Below are 21,332 nucleotides of genomic sequence, written 5' to 3'. Positions count from 1 at the left end.
AACAATAATGAATATAAACACACATATATAAATAATACTTGGTTTATTGTGCAGTTTGTATAAGACTTACTTTAAAACAAAAAACCAAAAAGGACAACACAAATTATGTTTTATATTTAAAGATACACTGTGCTCATTTTTCACTATATTTCATCATCACATATTAACTTTAAATGTACAAAATCCTTGTCAAATATATCTGACTTGGCTAAATATAGTGAAAAATAACTGTAAATCACAATTAAATGTCATTTAAATGTCATGTAGGAATAGTAATTTGTTTTAAAGAAAACTGCCAGTTTTTTAGTACCTGTAGTACGGGTAGTGCTAATTCATTTAACAGCTAGATATATCTTTGTTGTGGTCTATCTTTAAGCTAACAAACAATACTGTATATACAAACAATTATCTTACTATACATTTTTTTTTCTAAATATGAAGTTTGAGCAAAGTACAACTTTAACAATATTTCCTAAATCAAAAACAGACTTAATTATACATATTTATTTAAAAAATTTGATTCTAAATTCAAAAAATCTCTGCAGCACACACAGATAATCTTGTAAGTGCTAGCTGAATACATTTAAATAAGTTTGACAAATTTGTGTAGTACATAAAAATTAATTGTTTGCGTATACACAACAGAAAAATACTACATGTATCATTAATATTCATTTGTCAATAAAAACATGACAACTGATACAGTCTAAGACATTTTTAAATTAAAAATTTTCTTCAAGTACAGTTGCATTTAACTCCATTATGCAAATTGTTACACAGGATTTACATAAGTAAATGGCCCTATAGTTTCAGAAATTTTATAAGTTAAAAACAATATGCTAAATAATTTGCATGAAAACTGTTGTTTTTATAAAGCATTAAAATCTTTGTTATACAGTAATCTTTTTAAGTTTACGTAAGGGTACACTTTCTTGCCATTTTGTGTTCAGAAACAACAATAAAATCAAACTTTCAACAATAAAATCAAATTTTCATCTTCTAAACTCTTTTAAAAGGAACCCTCAATCATAAAAAATTCTTTTGCTTTTCAGGAATTATGATAGGCATCTGACTAACTGTAAAATATTTTGTGACATACAAATTTTGAGCAAGAAATCCTGATTTTAGGTGATTTTAACAAAAAATGGCGCAAACATCTATACCTGTGGTCGTTGGAATTATGTAACTCTAACTATGACTTTCATGCTTTATGTGACATGTTTTATTAGAGCAACCATGAATATAATAAAAGCAAATTATTTCACATGTTGTCATTAAGTTTTGAATTTTCTGAAACTTTGGGGTCATTTTCTTACGTATATCCTACATTATCCTTTTATTACAAAAAATATGCGTAAATGAATAATCTGGAATAATATTTATACATATAAAAAAATCGTTGAAAAGACAGAATTGAACCCTGAGAATACCCTGTCTAAACACTTGGACAATCAGATATAGCATGTAAATTTATTTCTTTAAGGTACAGTAAATTGGGGAAGATTTGTGATGGTTTAATTTTTTTTTGCTAATATTTGTGAATAATGCCACCTGAAGATTTAAAATATTCATGAATATCATTCTGCACCATGCCCACGGGCAGATTGTCGAGCCCACCAGCTGTCGTGTGACCTTGACCTAAGATCTAGGGACCTGGTTCTTGCATATGACACTCTGTCTCATAATGATGAACATTCATATCAAGTTACATCCAAATCCCACCATGCATGAAGAAGAAATGCTCCGGACAAACTTCAATTTGACCTTTGACCTCTAACTGTGACCTTGACCTTTGAGATAGGAATATGGAGTTTGTGCATGACACTCCTTCTTGTTGAGGTAAACATTCATGCCAACTGTATACAAGAATGGTCCATGTATGTCAAAGTTATGGTTCGGACAAAATGGGACGGACGGATGCACACACACACACTGACCCGCCAAAAGTGACAACTATATCGAGCTCGCCGCAAGCGGGCTCGACAACAAATAACTATTGGTGTTCAAACAATTAACAAATTGCTAAAGTATCAACTTTCAATTAATACCAACAAATTAATGCCCAACCCTGTGCTAAGGAATAAAATCAGTGGCTCAAACTTAATGTGTCCATCATTTCAAAGATTTTAAAAATTGTATAGCTTGAAAACTGTAATAATAGAGAAATTTTTTCATTAAACCAATCTTTTCCACTCTGTTCATTCAGCTAAATATCTAAAGCTCGACAAGAAATCAAAAACTTGCCCAACATGCATACTTTATTCAATCATTAGCCAAGGGTTTTCTTTTTGCATACCAAAACCTACTTGCAGACTTGCAACAACAATCGCCAATCTCTGTTTGATTTTTTGCAGAAACCCTCATGCTTGTTTAAGCTAGACCAACGGTAGGAGAATGCCAAATATAACAAACAAAAAATTGCAGAGACTGCCGAATATTTATACCAGTCCACAACCTTAAATAATATTTCAACTTTGTACAATGAACTTTGAATGCCGGGCAACATTACACACTTTTAACTGGAAATTTTACATCTACTCAAGAAATAACATCATCCATGACTTGAAGTTGCCATACTGAATTAACATTCCAAGCCAAGAGTCTCCAGGAATTCGTCAATAGTTTTCAAGGATTCCTCTGCATCTTGCATCTCCGTGTACGTCTGGATGAAGCTTGTAATATGGAACCTGATACTATCTATAATATCAATGGAATCTGTCTCCTCTCTGTCTTGCACTTCGCTGGCATCAGATTTGACCAGATCTGCAAACTCTTCCAGTTGCAACACCTGAAATAAATTTTTTAACTTAAATGCAGCAATGAACTTGTTTTGTTTTTTTTGAAAATGATAAATAATAGTATCCTTCAATACCCCCATAAAAAAGGGAGTATATCAGAGTCTTATATAACGGTCTGTCATATGTTTTGGCAGTGTAGACATGCATGACTTTTTTTAATGTCTTTCCGACCATTGCAGAGTTAAAGGCCCTTATTACCTTGGACAAAGCGGTATTGCATGGGTATTATTCACATTCAGTGATAGCTCCAGTTTATCTTAAAATAAAATTCATATCCAATTTCTAGCTTGATATAAATCTTTCTGCTCTAACTGATCACCGGCAACTTATACGGGTAATTTCTCCAGATGGCTTTTAATAATTTTAGTGGGAGGATAGTGCAACATATAGAAAACTCCCAGTGAAGAAGGTCTATAGCATGCAACATGCAAAGCATCCATACACAGTACTCTTATTCCAATGTTAACTTTTAACTGGATGAGTGGAGGCTTTAACTCACAATCTCAGATTTCACAGTTAGTGTTACCACTGAACCATCACATCTACTTTTTTTTAACATCATATGAAGGTTACATTCTGTAGCTGTAATCACTTTACTGAATAAAATGTATTCTCCACTGTTCACATGCTACACCCCCTGAAGGATTTTAGTCATTTTTATATTTTTGGAGGATAGTGCAAGATATAGAAGATGCTCCAATTCATAAGCAAAGGAACCTCGATTTAAAATCATGTCTGAAAGTCTTTCAGGAAAACTTCTGTATTTATTTAGAGATACGGGGAATCGAACTCACAACCTGTGGTTATGTAGTCTTTTGTCTTACCGCAGGAACACTGCACCTGCTCTGTATGAAATTGCTGACATTCTGTCAAATCTGTTGGCATTTAATTAAAGTACCAACCCGCTCCTTACAGAAACTACAGTGATATTTAAGTACATGTGCACTCACTTGGTCTAAATTCTTTGCAATAAACTCCGCACATTGATCCTCAAGTCGTGGAAGATTGAACAGTCTCGCCGTCCTGAGCACTGTCACTACATCATTTACTGTGAGGAATTTAGCCATCGCATTAGCACAGAAACGTTTCAAACCAGGAAGTAAAAACATGTCTGCTGCACATAATACATCATACACATTATCTTCCGACAGCTGTAAAGCAAAAAATTATAGAAACATACTGAGAGGCCACAATTTCGAAGTTTTTCAATACTTGTACCTACACATGCAATAAATCCCTCTACCAATATTAAGAGTCCTCTAAAAATTATCTGCTAAATTTAATTGAGTTGTTTGCTTAATTTGAACCTACATGTCTAAAACTTCAGAAGATGGTTTTGCTAAAGCATTCTAAACACTTACAGCTAAATTGTGCAAATAACTTGCAATGTACACAGTCTGATACTGAGCTGCTCAATGACAGAAAGAACAAGGAGCTGCGTTCAATAAACGCTTGATGCCCCTTGTGGTATCCTTGTCAATACAAAGCAACGTAAGTCAAAAACGAGGTCAAAATCAAGGTCAAACTGAGGTCAGGTGATGTCTGAAGATGAGGAATGTTCACAGGTTACATCTGCATTAGTGTCAAGTCATTCTAGTAAGGGGTACTGATGCTAGATGAAACGGTCCCATTTGGTTAACCTCGTACGGACGGACCGACAAACGTACAGGACAATCACTATATACCTCCCGCATCAGTAGATGCCGGGGGCATAACAAGAGCTGTCTAGTGACAGCATGCCTGGCTTTGAAGTCCCTCCACTTGTTACTTCCTTACATACAAAACTTTTGTATTTCCTTTTGAAAAGCTTTAGCAGCATTTTGCAAAAATGTAAGCCTGAGTTATAAAACTTGCCACCTGAGGTCACTCGATGACACCGAAGATGTGTGGAGAATCTGAAAACATTCCTTTGTGTAGTTTCTGAGAAACATGCTTACAAGAATAATTTTCATATAATTTCTATGTTAAAAAGAGGCATAGTTAAAATAAAATAAGGGCTTGTGAGGTCACTTTATGATGCTGAAGATGTGAGAAGTCTGAAAGCATAAATTTTGATAGTTTTAGAAAAACCTGCTCAATTGCAAAACTGAATGACTTTTTTTTACCTTTGACCTACTGACCCCTGAAACAATAAAGTTCATACACTGACCACAGGCAATCACCCTACTAGGCTGATGCCTATAGACCAAAGTGTTCTTTAGTTATGGAGTGCAAACAATCTTCAGTATCAAGGTTGCTGTGGCCTTGATTATCGACCTACTTTTGTCTCAAGGTCACTGTGACCTTAATTTTTTTACCTTCTGTCTCCAAAAAACATTGGGGGTCAGTTACTGATCACAGACAATCATCCAATGAAGTTTGAACACAGTAAGACCAAGCATTCTCTAGTCATTGATGGGGAAACCAAATAGTCTACTGGCCACAACAGGCAGACAGACTGATGGACAGATTGACTGATAATAAGCAAAACAATATACCACCTCTTCTATGAAGGAGGGTTTGAAATTTCTAAACCAATGTCAGTGATATAAAAAAACTATGCAATTTACAATAAAAAAAAAACTCAAGAAAAAAAATGCACTTACCTCACAGTAATCCTGATAGAGATAATACATGACTTTAACAAATATTTCTACACTAATGTTATGCAATTCAAGAACTGGAAGCTGCTCTTCTGAAGTCCAACATTCACCAAAATGGTCATGTACTAATGCCCTGAAGTAATCACTTCTACCACAGAAAAACACCTGTAAAAAAGATGTCCCTTATGTGTTTTATGCCAAATAAAAGATTAAATGAACCAAAACAAGAGGCCCAAATGGTCCTAAGTCACTCACCTGCTGAAGACCTTCACCATTTGACCTTGCTTCTGACCAAGTTTCCTGTATCCTCTCAAAATCTTTTCAAAGGATTATCTAATTTTTGCTCAGACTGTCCAAAAATGTTATCAAATAATAAAACTGACAGTTTGGTGACATGCTATCATGCGTTTCATGATAAGGAGTTGTTTAAAGATTTTCCTATTTACAGCTTTGACACTTCAAGTGGAACCATTTAAACTCAATTCCAAGGATGCTATAGGCTGACTTGCTGTTCATGAAAATAAGTTGTTACAAGTTTTTTTTTACTGTCAGTTTGGCGGCCCTTAGAAGAGACCTGTCAGAGCCATATGAGCAAATGTGACAGAAGTCCATAAAAAAATGCTACAGACAAACTTTGGTAAAAATTCATCTAGCGAGTCATGAGAAGAGGTTGTTACAGATTATTTTTTCTAATTTTAGCTCTAGCAAACTCTAAAAAGGTCCAAGTGGAACCACTTGTTCAAATTTGCGACAATAATGCTACCGACCAAGTTTGTGGAAGATCCATCAAGCAGTTCATGAGAAGCCATTTAAAGGTACTTTTTTTATTTTTAGCTCTAGCAGCCCCTAAATGGGCCAAGTGCACTGTTGGGAATAAACTTGGGACAGGAGTTTATAATAATGCTATAGACTAAGACTGATGAAAATCTATCATGGGGTTTAAGAAAAGAAGTCGTTGGAAGCCCCTAAAAGGGTCCAAAGTGAACAATTTGATCAAATCTGATAGAGGCTCATGCCAGGATGCTACTGACCACATCTGATGTAATTCTGATGGGATGTTTCAGGGAAGGAGATGTGTAAGTACAACTGTTGACACCGGACAATGGATGATGGACACAGTACCATCCACCTTGACTGATAGCTCTCCCTGAACAAAGCTCGGATGAGCTAAAAAGGTTAATGCCAAGAACTCCAACCATGTTTCTCTCTCATAAACTTGTGGACAACAACTTGTTAATAACCTTATATCTAAAAATACATTCTCAGAACAAAAAAATTTACTTACAAATAAAATCAAAATCGTTATTGAGAAGTCACTGCATTGAATAATATAAAATAATTTTATTGTTAATGATATTTTTTGGTTTACTAAATTTCTTACTTTAATATACTCTTAGTATATAGAATTGTTTGTACATATATTACTTCGTTAACTCTTAAAAAGCTTTGACTGTAAACATACCTTATGGCAGTAAAATTTATGTCCCTCTACCACTATTTGAATATCTGCATAGACTGAGGCAAATTCTGGTTCAAACGGCAACTCCCCAGTGGCCTGAAGAAAATAGACAATGTTTATGAGACATCCGCACAGTCTGGTCGGGTTTCATGCTGTTCGATTTCAAAGCCTATTGCAATTAGAGAAACTGTAAGTGACCAGCACGTATCCAGACCAGACTGCCAATCTGCAATAGAACAAGTGAGGTAATCAATGAATACATATACTTACAATAGAACAAGAGAGATAATCTGTGAATACATATACTTACAATAGAACAAGGGAGTTAATCAGTGAAAACATATACTTACAATAGGACAAGGGAGATAATCAGTGAATACATATACTTACAATAGAACATAGTTCTTCAGGTAGAGCAATATCAGCGAGAGAACCAAAATGTAACTGCAACTGCCACTTGTCTGTCTCCTCTACTAACACTGTTGTTATGTTAATACCTGGCTTTGATGATTCTGTATACCAATAAAATATAAAGAAACAAAAAAATCATAGTAAAGAAATATCTAAAAATAGTTCAATATAACACTGTCTGTTTCAAGAGACCAGAGAGCCACCTGTAGGTGTTTTCACTCATATGTCAGCACTTGGCATTAGGTATTATGCAAGAAGTCTTTTAGTTCTTAGCTTACTTACACAAAATTAATACTATGTTAAACAAATGTACAAAGTTTTGATATTTTTCTGACTGATACATATAATGTTAAGCTATAAATGAAATAAAAGTTTTCAAGATAGCATGTTATATTATCTAGAAAATATGAACTAAAACAAAAATAACAAAAAATATCAAAATTCACCACTTTTTAAGTTTTTTAATAATAAATCTCTTAGATGCACAGTGACCCCAACTTTTTTTCTTTACATTTTGAAGCATTTTTGTGTGTCATTAATGCTGCAAAATATTTTGAAAATCTTGAAGTCAGAACTTTTTTTGTAGATCTAAATACGTGTTTTCCATTGAAAATTAAGTGGGTGGGGTAATTATGTCAACAGGTAAAAGTTAAAGAGATTTGTTAATGACATTTATGCTTATATAATACTGACATCACCATATATTCATATTAATCTGTAAGACCATAAATCCCTATAAGATTAAGTAGGATATTATATGTTTCATCAAGTACAACATTTTTTCAATTTTACAAAATTTCAGAAATGCGTAAACAGTGGGTGAAGAAAATACCCTATAAAATTAAAACGAGTTCGGTGACCTATGTTTTTTCTGCTCTTGTTTGTCTTAGAAACTAATGTTCTTCAAGCTCACAGGGTATGAAAAAAATATTAACATTAGAAAAAATTCACTCGTACATCCTTAAACTTTTAAATATTTTACAAAAATCTTAACCAATGTTAACCCTTACCCTGCTGAGTTTCTATAATGAACTTGTCCATCTTTCAATTTGGACAGTTCCATTAACTGTTAAAAGTGGTGCTTACCAAATAGATACTAACTGAATGGCGAACAGTACAGGTGATGATCAGACTGCACGGATGTGCAGGCTGATCATGATCTACAATGGTGACATAGGCAGAATCAAGCATGTCCAGCATGCTATGGGTTAATGCTGACCATCAAGTGACAACAATACCTCATAGTTATTTCCTAAATTGGACAAGCTAACAATTATTTTACCCTCTAAAGCCTTAATCTGGAGCATATGCCTGATGTGCAACAGAACGCTTGATTAGTACAAACTCTCTGAGTCAGATAGAATTATTGACTGACTTTGTTGTTGTTGTTGTTCAAAAGTTTAATATCATAAAAATTTGCTGGCATATAATTTTTCCAATGATCTTGTCATTTTTTAACCTTTAGCCTACTGGCGGCAACTACTTTTGCCTTTGCGACCAGCCTGCATGATCTGCTCGGTCCGCTATTCTGTCAGTAAATTTTCAGTGAACACCTCTTTGATTAATAAATAGTGCTGCCCAAACTGTATGACAGATCAGTCCATTTTAGAAATTTTGCAGAGTAATGGTTAATAGAAACTTATGAATTTTCCGATTTTTGAAACAATGCAAATTGCTGTGAAAATATAGATAAGTAATTCAAATATTGCTAACAGAGCAAGAACAATATATTCCTTTCACCAAGACTGATTCTACTGCAAAAGCATTTTTGTGCACATGGAATTTCAAAGTTTTGGCCAAAACACCAATTTAATGAATTTGTGGGTTTTGATTTTTTTAAGATCAAATTAATGTGAATTTTACTTGTTGACTGGGATTAAATTTCAATGTTTTTCATTTAGATAGTGGTCCCACTGGCATTTAAAGTTGAGGGGTAAAAACTGAGTTTTTTTTTTTTTTGCACTTTTGAACCCCCTCACTAAGAGATATATAACAGCTGTCTCAAAAACTGCGGGTGCAAAGTAACAAAAACCCATTTGGGGGATTCTGTGAATACTGATTTAAACTGTTCAATGGACTGGATAATATTCACATCTCTTTTTATTTTGCCAATCTGATAATAAACAGGTATGCTTTCAGGATTTGTGTCAAAGAGCCATAAATAAATTAAATATCTGAAAATTGTATTGACTAACAGCCATGACTACTGATTATTCTGAAGTCAAAAACCACAATTATGGTCAGAAAAAAAAAAAGAGAAAAAATTTAACCATCTACAATGGTATCCAACCTGTTGTAAAACACACTTACCAAATGATGCCAACTTCTTGCATTTCTGCTCAATAAGTTCGATAAGTTTGTCCATTTTACACTGTTTTGCTAGAGTAATACATGGCTCTATTTCATCAACTGGAATTTCCATTTGACCTGTAAATGAAATTGATGCATATAATTTTCAGCAAAACAACTCTGAAATAAGCCAAGTAGTTTTAGAAATAAATATTCTCAAAGTTTTAACTTCAGTCATACATGTACATGAAAAACTTGACCTGCCTTGCCGCATCATGCAGGGCAGCCATGTTTTTTAAAATAGAGGTATGATCTGATGGAATTGGGCTGACGGTCATCCAAGGACCACTTCTGTTAAATATTTAAAATTAGGCAAGCTGCTTCTCACAAGAAGATTCTAGTTTACACTATTGCAATATAAGGAAAAGGTGCCTCCTGGTGGCATTGCCTGAAGCTTATATAAAAAAGCAAATTCGGTGAATTTATATAGGTTGTTTTTGTAAATTGGGGGACCATATTTTGAAAGATATTTTGTTTTCCAGATATATACAAGTTATGTATCATAGGACTAAGCCATGGTTTGTTGGTTCCACTTTTTTACTAAATCAAGGGGAAAATCTTTGCCCTATAGTGCTCTATATTTGTATTAAGTTTCATGAAGATCCATCTATGGGTTACTTTTTTTTGTGGAAACTTATATTTTGTAAACCGCTTTAATGCCAATAACTGGTGATCCTTATGAAAGATGTGCATGCACTATTGCACTATAGTGATCTATATTTGTATTTTAATGTTGTGAAAATCCTTCAATGGATTACTTACAATGCAGGAATTTATGTACTGTAAAATAATTAATGGGCAATAACTGTGGTCAATTAAGTGGCAAAGGTTGCATGTTTGCCACCGCCATAATTATAGTGATCTACATTTGTGTAAATTTTCATGAAGATCCATCGATAGATTACTTGGACACAGTCAAAAATCCTTACTTTTTACAAAATCAAGCGGGAAAAAATCTGCTTTAACTGGGTCAAGGGGGATAATACTAAAAGTGAGCAAAGACCATGCAAGGTTTGGAGATTGTAGCTAAAATACTTTGTGAATTATAACCACTTTCAATTTTTTTTTTACTAAATCAAGGGGGAAAACTCTGCTTTTACTGTCAAGGGGGATAATACTAAACGTGAGAAAAGGTCATGTGCTACTTAATAATTATGTGAGGTTTGGTGATTCTGGCTAAAATACATTTTGAATTGTAAGCATTTTCAATTTTTTTAAATAAATCAAGGGGAAAACTCTGCTTTTACAGCGTCAAGGGGGATAACAATATATGTGAGCAAAGGTCATATGCTAATTAACGATTATGTGAGGTTTGGTGATTCTGGCTAAAATACATTTTGGATAACAAGCAAATTCAGATGGCTGTACAGACTGACATACACACCAATGGACAGATGAACAGCCAGATGGACAGCCCCAAAACACTATCCCTTTACCTTTGGCAGAGGATAAAAAAATATCTGAAGGAGTTTGGTAGGTCACACAAGGCTAATTTCAGTATACGTATTTTGAATTCTTAGGAGAATATTTTTAAAAAGTTTTTCCTCTCAGTTGCCACTACATCCAGTATTTTTTTATGGATGAACATTTAAAGGAATAAATGAATAATCCTATATTCAAACATTTATGTAAACATAAATCTTTAGCTAATGAATACCTAATAACTTTCCTGAATACAAGTATAGGTAGATTGAAATTTAAATAATGTTTACCTGAATATAAGTACTGAACAATCTGTTTAAAAGCTCCTGGAAAAATCTGAAGAAAAAAAAAATTCAGAAAAATTGTCAAAGCTGTTAGATCATTTTCACCAACTGAATACTGATTCATGAACATTGTCATATTGCTGAAAAAGTGTTAGCTATATCTTCCTAATTTGAAGAAACAGTGAAAACTGGACATTTTTTCCTCACAACATATGTCTTAAAAAAGAAATTAAACAAAAAGTGCTACTGGGCTTGAGTAGTCAAAATATTACCTTGCGCAAGGAACCTGGCTTGAACAAATATACAAGTGAAGCACCCTTAATACAATATGTAACATAATCTAGCTCAAACCTCTAAGCTTTCAAGAGAATGACCTCCAGATTGAAGGGCAACAAAGATTAGAAGAAAATTTTAAAATACCCGGTATCAGGAAATTATTGCTCTTTCTTTGAAACCTATTTACTGACAGAATTTGTGTTATGGAAACACATGAGAATTAGTCGTTTTTACTAACTTTTCCATTTAAAATTGAAAAGCATTAGTCACTGATTAGTGAAGGTAAACTGCCTTAATAATAAAGCTTTATAAGAAAGTCTTAAATACATATTCTTCCTTGGTGTATTGGTCAAGATAGTAGGAAAGTTTTTATTGCCAAGATTACATGGGTACAGGTTTGATTCACAGCTGTTTTTTTTTTTATTTAGCTTTTTAATAACAGTTTAGAAACAAAAACTCGTGTTCTAATATTCATAATATAACCTAACTTCAAATTTAAAGAAAGATCATTTTAGCTGATTCCAAAAAGATGATTTTTAAGCCATGTATGTATTTTTATTAAAAAGAAATCCAAAGTCCATGAAAGAATAATAATATCTGTCATGTGTTTACGAATCGGATAGAAATATCCGTCCCGAGGGCACCTGCGCATTGGGCGGTAATGAGGCTTGCCGAATTCCCGCCCATGCGCAGGTGGCCGAGGGACGGATATTTCTATCCGATTCGTAAACACATGACTGATATTTTTTCTTGCATATCGTATACATGTTAGCATTTTATTCTGGCAGATTATTTTTCTTGAATACCGTATTTTACAAGTAACAAGTAGAAATTCTTACGTAGCCCTCTTTCTTATAGTAGAGAATAAACACAAAGCATGGGAAATTAACATCCGTAAGCAGAAGTGACGTCATGATGTTTTGCGTTACACACAATAACAAAGTTCCACTTTAGTTTTATCATTTGTAGCGTAAGGTTATGTTCTTACGGTAAACTAACGTATTTTGAATCGAGAAATATACTATAAGGAACGGAGAAAAGCTATCAAGGTACCTGCTTTTTTCGTATTTTACATAAACAATATATTATCAGTGCATGAACCAACTGTTGTCATTAACAGCACGAAAGTCATCTGGCATGGGGGGTGCCAGATGGGTTTTGCCGGCATGGGTAAAATCACCGGAAACGCCAGTCCAAGCTTATTGAGCAATCAAGCATTTCATGTAAAAAATAACATTTGAAATAAAATGTTGACACCAGCCAAGGTAAAATATAGTATCAGTCTATACTAACAGCTTACTTTCTATTCACATGAGCTTACAATAGAGTATTTACCATCTGGTGTTTAAGCTTTATTTCTTTCCTGCCCTTCCATCGTGTCCGAAACAAGTCCGCAAAATATGAGCTCCTTGCACTGAGAATGCACCTATGTACTGGAAACTTCTCACCATGTACATCAAATGTTACGTCTTGATACATCCCCGGATCTGACAATCTAGTGTGTACAAGTTAGTATTGTTAAAATCTTCTCTTTAATACACTTACTTAGTTCACGTCTTTTGCAATGAGATTTTGTAATTATTACAGACTCGATTTAAAAGTAACATGCCTGCATGTGCATCAAGATATTTCATGGGGATACAAATTCACAGATTTCAACATCTGAAGATAAAATGAGTAGAATTTTATATGTTTGTTGGGTCTTAATTTCATGGATTCATTCAACTATGAAATCGATTTAAATTAGTCAACAATGAATGTTAACGATTGCATAGTTCCATGTGACTACTGAATTCCATGCAAGTGATTACTTGTACACTGTGAAATCATTGATATCCATGAGAGATTAATTTTCATGGATTTGTTGTTAAGTCAATCCACACAATCAAATCCCAATTACCTGTAAAATTCCCATTCATTTTATATTAAAATGCCCTAACTCACAAATTCATATCCCCATGACATAGCCATTAAAGTCCAAACCATGAAATTTCATGCCCATGAAAATTAAACAATTTCACAGTACTTTTTTACTATAACAAGAGCTGTCCACAAGACAGCATGCTCAACTTTTCTCAGTGCTTGACTCTGAATTAGAGCTTTGCCAGTAAAAGGGCTTAACTCAATAATATATAATCAGAGATATGGGGATTGTTTCTCCTGGTGAAGACTTTAACTATTTTAATTATTTTAAGTTTCAAGTCAAGAGCTTTAATAGTAACAGACATATTTGACATTATCAAAAACATTAACAAAAAAATTCTAGGTTAAAAAGGGGCATAACCCTGTCAAAATTCAAATTAGAGTTATGGGGATTGTTTCTCCTGGTGTAGACTTTTTTTAGTAAATAACTATTTTAAGTTTCAAGTCAATATCTTTGATAGTAACAGAGATATTTGACTTTATCAAAACCTTTAACCAATGGCAACGGTGATGCCAGGGGGAGTGCAATAGCTCTACTTTTTCTTTGAAAAGTCGAGCTAAAAATAAAGGGAGATAATACCTTCTAAGAAACTCCTCATATAAATCTCTCCTCATTACTTTAGAAGAGACCATATTATATGACAGCAGCAATCTTTTGATGGTATCAGTGAGAGCCCCATACAAACAGCGCTCTCCGTCAAACGTATTTGCTTCACATCGTACCCCTGTAACAACAACACTCAACTTAATTTTGAATCTGGTCTTTTGTTATTACAGTAAAACACTACTCGCTCATGGTCATAAGGGAATGAACAAAATGCTTGACGATGAGGAACAACATAAAATGCTCATGGGAAACAGGGTGATTGAGCCATAGATATTCGAGAGAGTGTTTTTCTTACTCTATTTTTCTGTATTTATAAAAGTCTATGCAATACTCTTTATACTTTTTTTCTTGTAATTAACAGAATCAGTCTATTGTTTCTTTGTTCATTCAGCACAGGCTATCATACAAAAATAAAAATTTCAACCTTTAAATGACATTACAGGGCCGTCGCCGGGTTCCAAAAAGTGGTCCGGCCATGGGACGTCGAAGGCGTCCCGCGAGTGCCGACGGCAGGAGAGTGGGGAGAGCAGGAGAGGGGGTTTCCCCCTTTCGTAAGGGGGGTTTGGGGGGTCTCCCCCGAGAAAATTTTAAGATATGGGATGCCCGTAAGTACGTTTTCCTTGCATCTTGAAAGCATTTTCCATTAAGATTTTCAGTCAATTTTATAACAATTTTCAAGGATAATTATCCGACATTTGCCCAATGAATGTTGACCCCTCTGTGAGTCTCATCAGGCGGTGGCATTAATAATAAAGACTTTATCAAGATTCGAACTTGACAACTTGCCGTCTATGTGAGCAAACATACACACATGACAATAAGCAAGGTCATTAGTTTCATCGTAATGCAACCACGATCTATTAGTGAACCACAAAGGCTGAAAACTTCTGTTCACCGGATTTTTCCGACCAAAGGTGTGTTTCGGAAACTTAAATGTCTTAGGTTGTTTTGGAATTTCAGGTATGTCCATTTTGCAGCAATACGTTAAGCAACGAGTTAAGCATACGGTTTCAGAATTTAGAGATAGAAACGAAGTTTATATTATTTTATATAGTTGAGATGTACGTAAGCATTTTATTTGATTTAAAGCAATTATTTAAGATTATTCAAAATAATTAGAAGAAATTAGCTTTCGGTTAGTTTTGTTTTATTATACCACGAAAAACACATCTTTTCTAATTTTTTTAAACATACGACTATTTTTGTTTTCGTCAAAACAATTATTATAGATTATAAAAAAAATGCCCTTTAGATCATACCGGATTAAAGATAAGCGTTTAATTATGATTAATCTAATCAAGCAGGGTCGATACTTTTGATACGAAGTGTGCCGAAGTTTTCACACCCCGCGGGCAATTATGACAGATACCGCTCGTTGCGGATAATTAGCAAGGCAGTATTTCGGCACTTTCAATCTAAGCAAAAGCTGAAATTTTATGCGAAAAAACAACTGGTCATGCTCGGCCAAAAAAGTGGTCCGGCCATGGCCGGACCGGCCGGACCGCCCGCGACGGCCTTGCATTATATGAAAGTAAACGTGGTTGATACCAACTTTTCAAAGAAAATACATTCAGATGGGGGAAAAAATCATACAACATGTATATCAAGACATTTTTAGACATGCTGTCATTTAGGTCATTTCATTTGAACAAAATATTCATTAAAATTGGTCATTAAAATGGCCAAATCAAACATCTGAAAATCTTTCATGCTATTATAAACACTATCTAAGGTTCTATTTCATGTCTTTTGATTCTCACAACCTTGCCAATCTGGCTTAAGCTCAGAAGGTAGAATATGTGACTAACGGCCGAGAAGTCTCAAATCAGATCCTTGGGAAGGGCAATATTCTCTGTGGTGACTTATATGCAGCAAGCAGAACTGAAGTAAAATTCATGACCACCAGTAAAGTTAACTGATGACACTGCATACCTGAAATACTGTTAAAAAACAACACTGGTGTTGATGATGGGTTGAAAGTAATACCGACACAACTATATGCTTTAGACAGCACAAGAAGACCCTTAGTGGGCCTTAAGGGATTATGTCAGGCACTGTAGGCACCTAGGTAGAACCACTGACCGTCTGTAAGCCAGACAGATATGTGGCTTCCTTATAAGGGTTAAGTGATCTGAAATCAGTGACCTTTACAACTTGATCATGAGGCATTAAGCTTGTATCAAACAAACTGAAAAACTAACATGTAAATTTAATTTTACAAACAGACCAGCTGAACTGACATACCATTTTCTAGAAGGTACTGCACAACCTCCTCATGGCCACATAAACAGGCATAATAACTGCAAAATCAAACATTTATGCAAGTTCTTGTATCTGAAATAGCATATTTATACAGTTTTTTAAAAACTAATCTATCGTACCACTTATTATGATACCAGTGTAAATGTGTAACTGCCAAGTGAACAGATGGATGCTATGTCCATTTATTTCAAGGCTAAACTTGTGCTACTTAGATAATGCAACATTTAACCCTTACCCTGCTAAATTTCTGTAATAAACTTTATATCCATCTTTCAATTTGGACAGTACCATTAACTGTTACAAGGGGTGCATACCAAAAAGATACTGACTGAATATCAAACAGTGTAGATCACTATCAGACTGCATGGAGTCTGATCATGATCTACACTAGTCACCAAGGCAGAATCAATAGTGTCCAGCATGTTAAGGGTTAATGTTAGACCGATAGAGCAAAATGTCTTCTTTATTAGAAGTATATTATTGTAGGAAAATCAAGAACTGAATGTACTTTAGTTTCCCATTTGGAACTTTCAATACTTTCTACATTATGTTTAAATCTTAGTTTTTTGCTCGATCATCTGCAGATGGGAGGTAGTCAACACTCACAAAAATTTGGAAATTTGCCAAATTATCATTAAAATAATATTGCGACACTTACAGTGGAGTACTGTCCCATTTATCTCTAATGTTAACATTCACCTCCTTCTGTTCAACCAAATACCTGAAAAAAATGTTTAAAAAGTCAACATTTTCTCATATTTGGAAATGTTGTGGGGAGAGGAATGAGTAAGCAGTCCAGCAGCAGGAATGGTATTCTACAGTGACTCGTTCAAGTCCCAGTCTGACTGCTAATTTCTCTTGTGTCACATTTTTGGGCTAATATTTGGCTTTTACTGTATAAAATCATACTTTGAGAGATGCCTTACACCTTCTGTCCCAATGGAAAGTTTTGAAAGAATTTCGGAATGGACGGGAAATACATCATGTTTCAATACAGTGGAAAATGTGTAAGTGGTCCAACAGTGCAGTCAGTAGAAAACCTGAATTAGTAAGTGTGATGTTTCAAGTTGACTGGTAAGTAGCATTGTTACACTGGTGTTTTTTCTGAGAAGTAATCATTGAAAAAGAAAATAAAGCTTTTCACAGTAGCAGTTCTTGGATGCCAATTTAGGTTCTGCAGTGGTATTTTATGACACTGCCACAGTGGATGTATAAAGAAATAACATGCATTACATGAGTAACGAAGGAGTAAATTTCAGTGTTTAGTAACACACTTTTCCCTAAATTTTAAAAGCCCTGGATCCATTCCTAAATCTATATATAATCCTATATCCAGAGCAACCATGCAGGTAGTGGTGATCTACTGTCTCAGGCTGACAACACTGACATAACAGAGTCAGGTGGACCAAGGGTGATTCTGCATAAAGGTTATGTTACAATGTTATATCTTTCTCAGGTTGAATATGATTTATGTTACATGTATCTCAAGTCTGAGCATCCACTGATAAACCCATGATCTAGTAAGGACTTGTCACAATTTGAACGTCTAAGCATTATAATTGTAAAATACAACAGGCACTCAAATTTTATTATAGATCTATATGCGAAAACAAGGGATTTGTTTTGACTAATTACATTTGTTGTGAATGGCCCTAAATAGTGTCAGATGACTGAAACAATCAGAAAACTTATATGACTTGGATAGAGAAAACAACAGTAAGTTAACAATAAGTTAGTTCACCGTTTTAATGTACCAGTTGTAAGCTACAATACAGAAGAGTCTTCTTATTACAATAAAACTGCAAAGTAGAAATAAACAAGAGCTGTCTCCGTAGGATGACACATGCCCCCGATGGCACTTTGAATGAATAGTTATGGCCAATGTTAGAGTTTAGGACCTTTGACCTACGGAGCTGGGTCTTGTGCGCGACACATCGTCTTACTGTGTCACACATTCATGCATAGTTATTTTAAAATCCATGCATGAATGACAAAGATATGGACCGGACATGCCCATCAATGCACTATCATGAAAAATGATCTTTAACGTCTAAGTGTGACCTTGACCTTTGAGCTACGGACCTGGGTCTTGTGTGTGACACATCGTCTTATTGTGGTACACATTCATGCCAAGTTATTTGAAAATCCATCCATCGATGACAAAGATATGGACCGGACACGCCCATCAATGCACTATCCTTTAACGTCTAAGTGTGACCTTGACCTTTGAGCTACGGACCTGGGTCTTGCGCACTGCACGTCGTCTTACTGTGGTACACATTCATGCCAAGTTATTTAAAAAATCCATCCATCGATGACAAAGATATGGACCGGACACGCCCATCAATGCACTATCCTTTAACGTCTAAGTGTGACCTTGACCTTTGAGCTACGGACCTGGGTCTTGCGCACTGCACGTCGTCTTACTGTGGTACACATTCATGCCAAGTTATTTGAAAATCCATCCATCGACGACAAAGATATGGACCGGACACGCCCATCAATACACTATCCTTTAACGTCTAACTGGACCTTGACCTTTGAGCTACGGACCTGGGTCTTGCGCACTGCACGTCGTCTTACTGTGGTACACATTCATGCCAAGTTATTTGAAAATCCATCCATCGACGACAAAGATATGGACCGGACACGCCCATCAATGCACTATCCTTTAACGTCTAAGTGTGACCTTGACCTTTGAGCTACGGACCTGGGTCTTGCGCACTGCACGTCGTCTTACTGTGGTACACATTCATGCCAAGTTATTTGAAAATCCATCCATCGATGACAAAGATATGGACCGGACACGAAAATTGCGGACAGACCGACAGACTGACAGACCGACAGACAGACAGACGGTTCAAAAACTATATGCCTCCCTTCGGGGGCATAAAAACAAATATTTAAATAGGTCATGAGTCATCTTTCACCTGTCAAATACTGCCTTTATTTCCCAATCTGTTAATTTTGATAATTTTTTTTTATATATGACAATTAATTTCATATAAATAGTTGTGCTTAAAATTGTTTTGTTCATCTCATTGAAGTCATATAAGAATTTTCAATTTAGGTTCATGCACTGTTGGCAATAACGACACAGAAACTTGATGTTAAGGTGTAAGAATGGCTCGATCTCCTTTCTGATGGGCAAAGAAAATAGTAGATAGAAACATTGCATTTTCATTTTGGGAATAACTGGTTTTTTCTCTTTTTTTTTTCTTTAATCAGAAATTTGGAACTTCAAACTATGGAGCTGTGTAAGTTTGCTACATTGAAAACAGGGCATAATTTTGCCAATATGTAAGCCAGAATTATGAAATTTGTCAGGATAGTGTCATCCCATGACTTCTGTCATATAAAAGCTAGAATTATGTACATTTGTATAGATATGGCACAAAATGTGCACATTTTGGACCATATATGCATTTGTAAACTGCCAAGTGAGGTCATCTCATGAGTGAAGTTTGAAAGCATTTAGCCTGGTAGTTTCTGAGAACACTGCATGCTTATACATAGAACTCTTATTTCATTAATCTGAAATTCTAGAGTTATGAAACATGTCAGGTGAGGCTTAATACATGTTTAAAGTTTGAAAGCATTAGACATAGTAAATTTAGACAAAGAGCTATAAAAATAAATAGATTGGCAACTTGAAAGGCATACAGAGCAAATTCGCCAACCTCCTGTGACAAAAAAACGAGATCTCGTTTACCGGAAGTGGCACTTTCTCCACGCGCCATTTTGTATGCGAAAGCAATTATTCATCGGTAATATAACGTTTTAGTGCCACACAAATCCCGTCGGGGAAAAGCTAGCTCATCACCAAAGGTGATTTAATGTGCATATATACTGTCATTTTACTCCAGTGACAATTGACAGGTTTACAAATTTGCATATTAATGCAATTACTTCCCTTTATGCATTTAGTAATTGTTACATTACTTTCCCTCCGAGAAATCTCGTCCCGAGATTTGGCCTAGGAAATACATGGGTAAGGCAACTCCAGTCCGGCAGTTGACTTCATCCCACCGCTGCCACCATTTGTAACGTTTTAGTGCCACACAAATCCCGTCGGTGAAAAGCTAGCTCATCACCAAAGGTGATTTAATGTGCATATATACTGTCATTTTACTCCAGTGACAATTGACAGGTTTACAAATTTGCATATTAATGCAATTACTTCCCTTTATGCATTTAGTAATCGTTACAGTAAAATAATTATCACCGTATGACCACGCTTCTTTCGATGACAAAAAAAAAACGTGTACTTCGTGTCTTAAGACCATTTCACATTAAACTAATTTTGTTTTAGAAGCTAACATGTATTTTAAATGTAGTTTTAAAGGTACAAATTGTAACTCCATGCTCGCCGATGTTTGTTTTTAGTAAGATAACGCCAAATCACGCTCTGACACGAGCTCATGCGAGATTACAGCCAGTTGCCATTCTGTGTATTTTATACTTCTTTGATTTAGAGAAATCTGTTTATATGCAAAACTTTTGCAATGCGATGCAGACACTGGCAAGAGCTGACAACAAATGCTCTTCTCTACATTTGAAAAGTTGTCAAGCTAAAAATCGACTTTTCATGTCAATGACACCAATATGTTTCGCCAGCTCTGAAGACAGTTAACATTTGTTCCTGTTTAAATGGCAGTTAAAATACTTGGAATTAAGTTATGGATTGCATGGTTGGTAAGGATCTGACAGTGACACAGATTCTGTGACCTGTCCTTGGCTTTGCCTGCGGAGATTTAGACATGACAGCAAATTCAAACGCTGCCGTTCTTTGTCTTACTTAATTTTAGTGAGATCTCCTCTTCTACAACATAACATTAGTTCATGCTGCTCCATTTCTCTTGCAATTTGCACAAATTCCCCGAAGTTGACCAACCAAGAAACGATTTACTATATTGTTTATTCTTTGACAGAGTCGCTTCTATCGTAATTAAAAATAAT

At 35.0% G+C, this 21,332-nt stretch overlaps 1 protein-coding gene across 2 annotated transcripts; it reads right to left on the bottom strand.

Annotated features, from left to right (window-relative positions):
* Window positions 1-713: 713 nt before the first annotated feature.
* On the bottom strand, window positions 714-21,323 carry LOC123528543 (ankyrin repeat and BTB/POZ domain-containing protein 1-like). Of its 2 annotated transcripts, none has more exons than XM_045308311.2 (12): window positions 21,172-21,323; window positions 17,032-17,094; window positions 16,356-16,411; window positions 14,085-14,229; window positions 12,917-13,076; window positions 11,312-11,357; window positions 9,561-9,677; window positions 7,230-7,351; window positions 6,843-6,935; window positions 5,384-5,545; window positions 3,749-3,949; window positions 714-2,788 (listed from the first exon to the last, which is right to left on the bottom strand). In XM_045308311.2, the coding sequence occupies exons 1-12, from the start codon at window positions 21,225-21,227 to the stop codon at window positions 2,582-2,584; spliced, it is 1,428 nt and encodes a 475-aa protein (XP_045164246.1). In that variant the 5' UTR covers window positions 21,228-21,323; the 3' UTR covers window positions 714-2,581. The 2 variants fall into 2 exon arrangements, with proteins under 2 accessions (XP_045164246.1, XP_045164247.1); XM_045308312.2 differs by having other exon boundaries at window positions 16,356-16,445; window positions 21,172-21,187.
* Window positions 21,324-21,332: the final 9 nt, after the last annotated feature.

The sequence above is a fragment of the Mercenaria mercenaria genome, chromosome 13, assembly GCF_021730395.1.
Source record: "Mercenaria mercenaria strain notata chromosome 13, MADL_Memer_1, whole genome shotgun sequence".
NCBI lineage: Eukaryota > Metazoa > Mollusca > Bivalvia > Venerida > Veneridae > Mercenaria > Mercenaria mercenaria.
Note: the sequence above shows the minus strand (reverse complement) of the source record. Positions and strands in the feature narration are given on the sequence as shown.

What these genes read in the sequence shown, in the direction of transcription:
- LOC123528543 (XM_045308311.2), bottom strand. Translation starts at nt 21,227, where the DNA reads ATGGAGCAGCATGAACTAATGTTATGTTGTAGAAGAGGAGATCTCACT. An exon ending in GCAGTACCTTCTAGAAAATG is followed by an intron (nt 14,230 to 16,355) that starts GTATGTCAGTTC and finishes TTGTTGTTACAG; the next exon opens with GGGTACGATGTGAAGCAAAT. An exon ending in TCTATCAGGATTACTGTGAG is followed by an intron (nt 3,950 to 5,383) that starts GTAAGTGCATTT and finishes TTTGCTTTACAG; the next exon opens with CTGTCGGAAGATAATGTGTA.